This window comes from Gavialis gangeticus, unplaced genomic scaffold, assembly GCF_001723915.1.
Source record: "Gavialis gangeticus isolate Ggan-Ray unplaced genomic scaffold, GavGan_comp1, whole genome shotgun sequence".
Classification (NCBI taxonomy): Eukaryota; Metazoa; Chordata; order Crocodylia; family Gavialidae; genus Gavialis; species Gavialis gangeticus.
This window is the reverse complement of record NW_017729034.1, coordinates 84693519-84704658: the sequence shown is the minus strand read 5'-3', so window position 1 is coordinate 84704658 and position 11140 is coordinate 84693519. Positions and strand designations below refer to the sequence as shown.

Here is an 11140-nt window from a genome sequence, read left to right as displayed (position 1 = left end):
AGCGCAGGCTCAGGGGTGATCTGATGGCCACCTATAAGTTTATCAGGAGTGACCACCAGGATTTGGGGGAACGTTTGTTCACCAGAGCACCCCAAGGGGTGACGAGGTTGAACTGTTATAAACTCCAGCAAGACCCTTTTGGGCTGGACATAAGGAAGAAATTCTTTACTGTCCGAGCCCCCAAGGTCTGGAACAGCCTGCCATTGGAAGTGTTTCAAGCACCTACATTGAACACCTTCAAGAGCAAATTGGATGCTTATGTTGCTGGGATCCTATGACCCCAGCTGACTTCCTGCCCTTTGGGCAGGGGGCTGGACTCAATCTTGCGAGGTCCCTTCCAGCTCTAATATCTATGAAATCTATGAAACTGTGGCCTGACTAATGCTGCATAGAGGGGGAGCATCACCTGTTTCGAGATCTGTTGGTCATGCATCTGCTAATACATGAGAAGGTGTGATTGGCTTTGTTAATGGCCTCATTACCCTGCCAGCTCATGTTCATCCTGGAGTCAACTATGACTCCAAGATCTCTCTCAGCCTCTGAGCTGCTGAGGAAGACATCCCCCAACCTGTAGGTGTGCTGGGGATTCCTCCTTCCTAGGTGGAATACCTTATATTTATCTTTGTTGAATTGCATCCTATTACGTTCTGTCCATTGATCCAACCTGTCCAGGTCAGCCTCTAATGGCTCCCTGCCCCCTGGTATATTAACTTTGCCCCAGAATTTGTTATCATCCACAAACTTGGAGAAGGTGCTCACCACACTTTCGTCCAAATCGCTGATGAAAATATTACATAAGACCGGCCCAAGGACCGAACCCTGCGAGACCCCGCTGCCCACCTCCTTCCAGGCCGAGAATGACCCGTCAACCACCACTTTCTGGGTGTGGTCCCTAAGCCAGTTAGCCACCCACCTGACTGTAGGCATCCATTCCGCAGCCCATTACCTCCTCTATTAGAATCGGATGTGAAACTGTGTTGAAGGCCTTCCTAAAATCCAGGTAGATGACTTGAGCATCCGCTCTTGTGCAAGGCAGTATGTGACCTGGTCATAAAAGGCTATAAGGTTTGTCAGGCAGGATTTACCTGTGATGAACCCATGCTGGTTTCCTTTCAGCATCGTTTCCCCTGCTGAGGTTTCACAAGTATGCTCTTTGATGATTTTTTTCTAGTATTTTCCCAGGGTTAGAGGTAAGACTGACTGGCCTAAAGTTACCCGGCTCCTCCTTGTTATGATATAACTGTTATATCTGCATAATACTGTAGGGTTACAGGTTATCTACATTTCTGTAACCTTTATCCTGAATGAGATAAATGTTAAAGTTTCAGGGAATTTGCTACACTTGTACCCACATTTTCTTACATATAATATGCACCCTATTTTTCAAAGACTCCCAAGAAGCAAAAAGAATTTACCCTGGAGTAGAGTTAAGTACCTGCAGTCTAGGGTCTCTGTGGTTGAGCATTGCATGCTGGGGCTAAGAACTGGGGGCTACACAGGCAGGTGAATCTGGTGTGCCAACACTGGGACTGCATGGTGGGGCTTGATCTGGTATGGTGGTGCTGAGGCTGCACAATGAGAGCCCATCCAATATGCCTGCACTGGGCCCTGTGGGCACTGGTCACTCGGGAGCCATGTGCTGGGTCTGACCTGGAATGTAGTCCTGGACTTGGCATGTGGTCCTTGACTCAGTATATGGTCCCAAATTTGGCATGCTGGGTCAGACCCAGAAGATGGGTGCAGAACTAGTACATGGGTTTAACCTGGGTGTGGGTTGCACCTGGTGCCCCAGCCATGGGCTAACTGTGCATGCTTACCTGATCTGATTTTCAGTTGTGGTAGGGAGAGGGGGCAGCATTAATAGGTGATGTTCCCAGAGCTGCAGAAAATTAATGCCACTCCTTCACCCACCCCTCACTGTATGGGGAGCCCTTTTCTCTGTATATAATGTACACCCCAATTTTACCTGGGGTTGGGGGGAGGTGTGGGTTATATGTGGTGCTTCTACACTATCTTTCAGACATAACAGTTCCATAGTAACAACTTCAATTGGCATTCTTTGATATTACTAACAACTCTTATGTCTGTCTATACACTTAACTATGCACTGACACATTTAGGATTTGTGCATTACACTTATAGGGTACTATTTCTGTTCATTGATATTTAGTCTTTTCAAAGAAATAACGATAGGCATTTAAGCAAAACCTCCTTTCTTTCAGGTTCCTGTGGTAGTGAAGAATGAAAGTTGGTTTGACCTTTTTTCAGGAAATGAACACTTACTTGGTAGTGAGGTATGTAGAAAATGGGTGGTAGCTCACTTTTAAAAAATGACTGATCCTACAATATAGGGAGCATGGGAAATGAATTGTGGGCATTTTTTCAATAGGAAAAACATGCAAGACAGCCTTTTATCAGGAATTAAGTACAATTTTAATAATGGTTAGCTACTATTAGAATTTGAATGTATAAATATATAGATCATGATAAAAGGCATGATCTATGACCAAATACATTTTTTTTAAAGAAAACAAATCTAATTTGTGACTAAGATTTAATACTTGATGCAAGTTAACATATGTTTATGATAAAAGGTCAAAAAAGAAAAAAATAAGGACATATTTTTATTATCAAGTGGAAGTACAGTTTAAGGTTAAATTTATTCCCACAAACAGCATTTTAAGTAGTGCTCAGAGAGATCAGATCAAAGGCTGTCAGTTTCAACTTGACCAACAGAGATGACAGAAATACTAATAAAAATGAAAGTACGTTTCTAGGTGTACAATTTTAAGTTAATGTATTTCATGTATTATTTCTTCTTTACATGTATATCACATTTCTTTAGGGCAGGAAATCTGTGCTATAGAATAATTAGTTTTAAAGTAGTCATATTCCTGTTTAGTTGATTAAACCATAGTTGAGTAACATAAATAAAACAGAGGCTTAATTCTCTAAGCTCAGCAGAAAAGGACCTGGGAGTTACAGTTAGGGCTGCACTGATGAAGATTTTTTTGGGCTGCTACTGATGGCTGATTATTAACCAGTTATATCAGCCAATATCGATCTGATACCTAGTATGCAGCCTGGCAGCTTGGAGAGCAGCATCTGGCCAGTAAGTCTGTGGGGGAGGGAGGGCAGATCAAGGCTCCCACGGTGAGGGAGAGAGTGGGGCTGAGGCTGATGCCGGGGCAGGGGTTGGTGCTGCCCAGCTAGGGTGAGGCAGGCCGTGGGATGGAGCTGTGGGCAGCTCATCCAGGAAGTGCGAGGGGCTGGCTCCCACCGCTGCATGCACCCCCACAGTAGGCAAGGAGGGCATGTGGTCCCCAGATTTGTGTTCAGGGTGAGGGCAGGCTGCCCGCTGTGGGCTCAGGGCCAGGAGCTGCATTGGCTCTTGCTGGTGGTGGGGCTGGGCCAGGGCTGAACTTGGGGTTGGTGGCGCCAGTGCTGGAAGAGGTTGTATGGAGGAGGGAGGCTCCTAGCGGGGAGGGAGACTCCCAGCACCACCCCTGCCCACCCGCCTGCTTTCCCTGAGCACAGCCCGGGTTCAGCCCCACTGCAGGGAAGAGGCCAGTGCAACCCCTGTCCCTGAGCCTGCAGCAGGCAGCCCACCCTTGCCCAGTGCAGAAATCTGCAGAGCGCATGCCCCCCTGTGCCTCTCCTGGGAGTGTGCGCAGTGGTGAGAGCTCCCCCCCATCCTCCTGCACCCCCTGGATGAGCTGCCCATGGCTCCATCCCATGCCCCAACCACACTCCCTCCCTCACTGTGTGGAGCTTGATTTGCACTCTTCACACCCGTTGCCCCCCACAGACTTACCAGCCAGATGCTGCTCTCCAAGCTGCTGGGCTGCATTCCTAGCCGCATGCATGCTGTGGCTCCATGCATGCATACAGCTTTTATTGGTGACATTATTGGCTAAATTAGCCAAAAAAGCTGATTGCCGGTAATGTCAATTTTCCTTTTATCAGTTCCAATATGATATGGACAGATATATCAGTGCATCTGTACTTATGGTGGACAGTAAGATAGATGAGTCAGCACGTGCCCTTCTTGCTAAGAAGGCTAATGGCATACTGGGATGCATTAGTAGGATTGTTTCCAGCAGATCGGGGGAAGTAATTATTCCCCTCTATTCTGTACTGGTGAGGCCACATTTGAAGTACAGTGTCTAGTTTTGGGCCCTCCACTATAGAAGGGATGTGGACAAGTTGGAGAGAGTTCAGCAGAGGGCAACAAAATGGTTAGGGGGCTAGGGGCATGACTTCTGAGGAGAGGCTGAGGGCACTGGGTTTATTTAGTCTGCAGAAGAGAAGACTGAGGAGGGATTTAATTACAGCCTTTAACTACCTGAAGGAGGGTTCAAAAGAGGATGGAGCTAGACGGTTCTCAGTGGTGAGAGTTGACAGAATAAGGAGCAATGGTCTCAAGTTGCAGCCAGGAAGGTTTAAGCTGGCTATTAGGAAAAAACTTTCTCACTGGGAGGGTGGTGAAGCACTGGAATGGGTCACCTAGAAAGGTGGTGGAGTCTCTATACTTGGAGGTTTTTAAGGCCCAGTTTGACAAAGCTCTGGCTGGAATGATATAGTTGGGGATGGTCCTACTTTGAGCAGGGGGTTGGACTATATGACCTCCCGAGGTCTTTTCCAACCCTAATGTTTTATGATTGTATGATTTTATGATATTAAGTTGCCCTGTCTAGCATATTTAAGAAAAAAGATTGAGAAAATCCTTCCAGTGAAGTTTGCACCTGATAGCATAAGTATATGATATAGAATGTGTGATCCAGTTATAAGACAGCTTCCATATTTTTCAAAACATGTTAGCACTTCTCTTTTGATTAGTACCAGCTAATATAGGTCTTACTATATTTTTGAATCCTAGTTTGATTAATGAAGTGGACAGTCTTTCTGCTGATAGACTATTGCTCTGTAGTAGATACGGGCATTGTCTTGAAATTAAATGAAATAAAATACAGATTGCATTCTGTACAAAACTGAGCCCATTACACTTAGGCTGTGCTTTTAGAGGTAATATCTTTGTAGTATAAACTTTAAACTTTCAGCATGACTTTTCAGATCTTTTGACTTATAAATCAAAACAATCGAAGCATAACATTATTTTTAATGGCATGTCTTAACTTATATTCTGTCAATTAATGTTAACTGACACTTAATATTTGGAACTATCGTGCCTTTTATTAATATAATGTAATTTAATATCAACCTTCAAATATTTCAGGTGGAAAACTTGAGTCTGTTTTCTGACTTTTCTCTGTTTTCAGCTGATGAGATGGATAATAAGTGAAATTTGTGCTGCCTGGAGGCTATATAATGCAAATATTTTAATTAATGATGGCAAAACTAATATAAATGAAACACCTGCACTCTTTTGGAAGCCATGGGAACATATATATGCCTTATGCAAAGCTATCAAGGGACATATGCCACTGTACAACAGCTATGGAAAATATGTGGTGAAACTTTATTGGATGGTAAGTGATTGTCTTCCTTTATATAAAAAGTTTTTTTTATGCACAGTTCCTGAAGGCAATATAGACATGCTATAACCTTTTTAGTTGTCCAAGTAAATATTTTTTTTTACCCACATACTTTGGTGAACTGAAGAAAAAGTGATTTGGTCCTTTTCCACTACAAAATTGGGTAATTGAAAATACCCTTTTTGATTATTATTTTTAAGTGACCTGTTTTGAACTGTTCTAGTATATCAGCAGTTTGCAGTGGCATGCCCACCCCATACCTGATCAATTAGGGTACTCTGCTGAGACTCCATATGCATGGATTTAAGGCTTCTGAGGCTGACGAGGGTCCAGAATGTAAATCTTTCATCTTCTGAACAAGGTTTCTAACCACTAAGGTATTTTGTAGGAAACCAAAAATGCTTATGCTACTGCCCCTGTAGACTCTTATCTACTCCAGGAGTCCTGGAGACTTATGAAGTTGGGGAGAAGTGAAATTTTGAGCACATAGAGGCATATCAGCATCTTAGGTTAAGATTCCCAGTTGACATGGAATGAGGGGAGCCATATGCCACCAGGATAACTGAAGATCTGTCTCTGGAGTCATCCAAGTGGGCTCCCTTTGAAATGAAAATGACGACAAATGTTTGTTTCTGTAAGGTACAGTACTGATAGAGTTCACTTTTGTAGGAGCATGAGTTTGGTGCTAGCTTCTCATTGGAAGTATAGAAGAACTACTCATTGTCACGGGATGGAGTCCTCAAAGATGGCCGTGTTACCCCTAGGGCCCCTCGCCTGTGCCAGTACGGCCTGCTGGGCACCCTCTATTCTCACCCGCCACAACTTGATGTAATGGTAATGATTAGAGAGGCTGCCTCTAAGCCTACTTGAGCATGGTCCTGATGGACTTCCCTGAACCCCATGGGTCCCGGACCCCTTGTGGGTCCCATTTCAAAGTAGATGTCCCGGGACACTCCAGCCTTATGGGCTATATGTGTGGCTCCAACTGCCCCTTTACCATGCCCCAAGCCTCACAGATGGCATTGACGTTGTCCGGTCTAGGCCTTGCTGTGATTTGGCCCCCTTGTCCTCTCTGGGCTCTCCGCAGCCCTGTCTGTGCCTCACTGGTGCCTGGGCTCTCCACAGCCCTGTCTCTTGCCTTTGTACCCATAGTGTTGCCCCCTCACTGGCACTGGGGTCCATGTGCCCCAAATGCCATACCCTCTCTGGCACCAGGGTCTGTGCCCCCAAAATGCCACGCCCTGTCTGGCACCAGGGTCCCCACGCTGTAGTGGGGCCCCAATGAGGCCTCCTCCTTCCCCAAATAGCCTCACCCAAACCACTGGTGTTATAAACAGCAAACAAACACAAGCCCCTGGGCTATAACATAATACAAAAGACCAGGGTGTGCTCTGCCCCTTTTAAAGCATCGAACTTCATCCCCGGCACTAAGTGTCTAGTAGGCAAGAGTACCTGTGGAGCTCATGGAGCCCCGTTAGCCTTAGGCGCAGCGTATCAGGCACCTGCTGCATCACTGGGAACTTCCTCCCTGGAGGCTCCTTCCCCTCTGGCTGCTAGCAGGGAACTGCCCTCCCTAGATCCAGCCTGGGGTTTATATGGGCCCAGGGCCCCTTCTGGTCAGCTGACCATGTGCAGGAGCAGGCTAATTTGCCTTCTGGGTTGTTGCCCTGGTAACCTGCACCTGGGCTTCTGTCTTTCTCTTTGGGCTCTCTCCCCAGGCAGTTTCTGCTGTTCTAGGAGTGGGCACCTTAGTGCCCTGCAACACTCATCTACACAAAGTAGAATGCCGTCCTGATTCTGGTTTTGTAAGCCAGCTACATATTTCATGTCTAGCAGAGAAATATAACTTAAAACTTTAGCTCTACCAGAGACCCTTAAAAAGTTAGAGGAGCGAGTTTACTAGGTCTTTCAAATCTGACAATAGAAGTAAGGCCCCAATTCTAGTGTGAATATATGTATATATGAAAATATTGAACAATTTTTTAAGGTTAAATCAGGCATTTATTTAGTATTTGAGAGCCTACTAGAAAATTCCGTTTGCCTCGAACTGAGTTTTTCTTTTTGTGGTGATTATAGTCCCCTTAAAACATTTTATAATATATAATTTGCAAATATTCCTTTTCTCTTTTAAGATGAAAAAGATGGCACTCAGTACTATTCACATCATTTAAGACAACTTAAAATAATATACTATTCATTCCAATGGTGTTAAGTAGAAGTTTTAACAAAGGGTAGTAAAACTTGAACATCTGGAGCATCCTTTAGTGATTCCCCTCCCCCCTCCCCCCAATTATCCTGGAAAGAGACATTTTACAGAAGAGGCTGCTGAGGAAAAATGAGAGAGAGAGAGAGAGAGAAAGAAAAATATCAGAATAGTATGAGAGAAACAATTATTTTGCCAGAAAAAGAGCACAATTATAAAATTAATAAATCCAGTACAATCTTTAAATAAATGTGAAACTGTAGTTTTAAATGAAGCATTTAAAGATATTATGCAAAATATTTCTAATCTTGTGGATTGAGGAATATAGTATTGAGACTAGATGCAAACGTGCAGTAGATTTAGATTAATAGCCTAAACCTCTAGGGTATTAGGATTAGCAATGAAGTCCTTGTCTAAGAAGCTTAGTGTACTTGCTTTTAAATAGCTGTTGACATCATTACCATTAGAGGTAACGAGTACTTAAGACTTCAACCTGAGACACATTTGCTGGACATCTCATGTAGCCATTAACAAAACTTCCTTAAAGTTTTTTTAAATGATAGATGATGATTTCTCAACACAAAGTCCTGCAGAAATTATCAGTAATTGAACCTTATTCTGACAGACAAAGACCACTTAATCACTGACCTAATAATTAGCATTTGCTTAGTAGTAGTGATCACAATCCAGTGACAATATCTTTCTACAAAAGGAGTATGGCACCAATCAATATAACTGGAAATTTCCTAAACCCTTATACCAACTATTGGCATAACTATCTGGGAACATAAACTTTAAAGTGGTAATTATTAGTAGGAACTTTGAGTTGTTCAAGGACATCTTGCTGGACATCCAAAAATTCACAATTCTGTGGGCACATAAAATTTATGGTGCGCAAATACCTTGATTAAAAGGTTATCTGAAGGCTAAGCAAAGCCATAAAAAAACTGCTTTAAAGTTAATTAAGGAGGAAATTATTGTCATTGAATAAACTTGTAAGTTAAAAATGTAACAAATTGATAAGGGAATCTAAGGACATCAATGAAATATGAATGGCTAATAGGTTTAAAAATAATAAGAAGGCATTTTAAGCAGATTGGAAATGAAAAGAACAGTAACTCAAATGTGTCTCAGATACTAATGGGAAAATCAATCAGTAGTATGATAGTGAGGCACAAAATGCAGAAATTTTCAAAAATTAGGTCTGCTCTATATTTGGGATGGACCATATGATGTAGATGGGACAAAGTTAATGTGCAATAGCAGGCTGCATCTTGTAAAATCTAACTTTTTCAGACCTGGATTATTTATGTTTGGAAGTCTTTAAAAAATCAGCTGAGGAGCTCTCTGACCCAAGTTTGGTCATTTTTAGCAAAACTTGGAAAACTGAGGAAATTCTAAAGAGCTGGATAAAAATGTTGACCCAGTGAACTATACAGACTAGCTGTATAGCCTGTGTTCAGTCATAGACAAATGAATGGAATGGTTAATTCAGAACTATTAATAAAACATTAGCCACTGAAAATGCTAGTAAGCAAGGTTTTCTGGTCTTGGCAAAAAAATATTATCTTTTATTGATCGGTTCACACCCCACCCCTCGCCACTGACCAGCGCCAGCGGCGTCTGCAGGAGCTCCCCCACTTGGCGCCACTGCAACCCCACTGCTGCTGCCATGCCCCCCCAGCCACCAGCGGTATGAGTCGTTCATGGGGCCCTCTACCAAATACCACCCAGACAGGCATTTGAGGGCCACTTTTTCATGGAGTGAGATTTTGGTGAGGAGTTACTGAAGAGTAGCATAATTCCCAAGAAATAAGGACTGTTGGGAAGTTCTGTCCGAAAGAGGAAGACTAGTTGAACTGAAAGAACTGTCAGGGTGTTATTAGCCTGGAAAAAAATGTAAGGGTTTATTTTATGGAAGAGAACATATATAACTGGCCATAAACCAGTGGGAGTACCCACCTCCTAGCCTGGCATACCTGAGGCAGCACTAGGTTGATGTGGCTAAACTGTTTCTTGATTGGAAGGGGGCAGAGGCAGAGTGAGCTCGAAAAGCTCTATATGGTGCTGCCTTTCACTGACGTAACACTGTGCTGAAGCAGCTGTGCTATGCCACTTCCTTTTTTGGTGAGAATGCTTCTATTTCCAGAAGTTGTGCAGAATGTTACCTGGAATACAGGTTTCTAGTAGGTTGGCTACTAATAAAAGACACAAGAGATAGGACTACAGCCTGACCTTTTATTATTTACATAGCAAAGCACAAGAACAAGCACTCACCTGTGCTGCCTGGGGGAGACTCAGGAAGTTGGAGACTGATGGCACAGACTGTCTGTGGATCTTTTTGAATTTGCTGAGTTTTCCAATTTCCCTCCAGCCTATACTGCTCATGTATCTATGGAGTACTTTAACAAACATTCTCTGGGCATGTAATTAATGTGCCATATTTATGGTGCATTAAGTTAGTACCCGTTATTAAGTGCTGTAATTGGCGCTACTGTGCAGTAGCACCAGTGCATGCTTTTTTGTGACTCTAATGCACAGTAGACTAATTCTACTCTGCATTAGTGCATTAGCACGGTTTTTGCCTGCTACATTAATGCACAGTAGAATTAGTCTACTGCGCATTTAATGTTTTGTGGAGATGCACCCTCTCATTGGTTTATTTAAAATTCTTTGTTTCATTGAGACTTTGGGAATTAAACTAAAACAGCTTTTTTTATGGAGCTGGAGTGGTACGGGTGCTAAGGTACACAGTTGGCAGCCCAGAGGTCACAAGATCAAGGCCATGGCAGAAGTGCTCAGGGCACAGCCTGTTGGGTTCCAATGAATCTGGGAATTCTGCTAAATGCCTTGTCACAAGGACACGATAAAGGAAGGAAAAGTTTTTCCTGTGCTCTTGAAATGGTCAATTAGTGAGAATCTGTGTCCTTGTGGAAATTAAAATTTTTTTGAAGGGAGGATTTCTTTAACTCCTTCCTTCACCATTTTAGAATGTTGTTTGCCACCATTGTGTTTTCTTTTCATCTGATATGTGGTCCTCACTGACAAGATTGCATTGTTTCTACAATTCATCTAAAACTTTAAACACTAATAGATATATTATAGCAAAGCTATATTTAATAGAAATGGTCACATCAATCAATATTACTCACCAGCTGAAGCTATAATAATGTAATATTATGTATTATATTTGGATTATCTCTTTTAAGGCCTCCTTATTAAATATTTCCTTTCACACCTTTTACCCTTTTAATTTAATCTCACTACTTGTTTAGTTTTTTTACTGTGCTGACCCAGCTAATTGTAACATCTGCAAAGGATCACTGTGTGGTTATTCAGAAATAGGATTAGGGCATTCTGTTTTAGCAACATTTCTGCAGCTTGGCCTAGGCTAAGTAAGAGGATCTCTTTTTTAGTAAAAAAAAAAAAAAAAAAAAATTTT

General features: G+C 42.7%; 1 protein-coding gene across 1 annotated transcript in view; it reads left to right on the top strand.

Moving 5' to 3' along the window:
* The window catches only part of ADGB (androglobin), a 360063-nt gene that overhangs the window by 47011 nt on the left and 301912 nt on the right, over nt 1–11140 (top strand). The window contains exons 4-5 of the mRNA XM_019527460.1: nt 2223–2294; nt 5280–5489. Coding sequence (XP_019383005.1) covers nt 2223–2294; nt 5280–5489 — 282 coding nt within the window. The remainder of the gene's footprint in view (nt 1–2222; nt 2295–5279; nt 5490–11140) is intronic.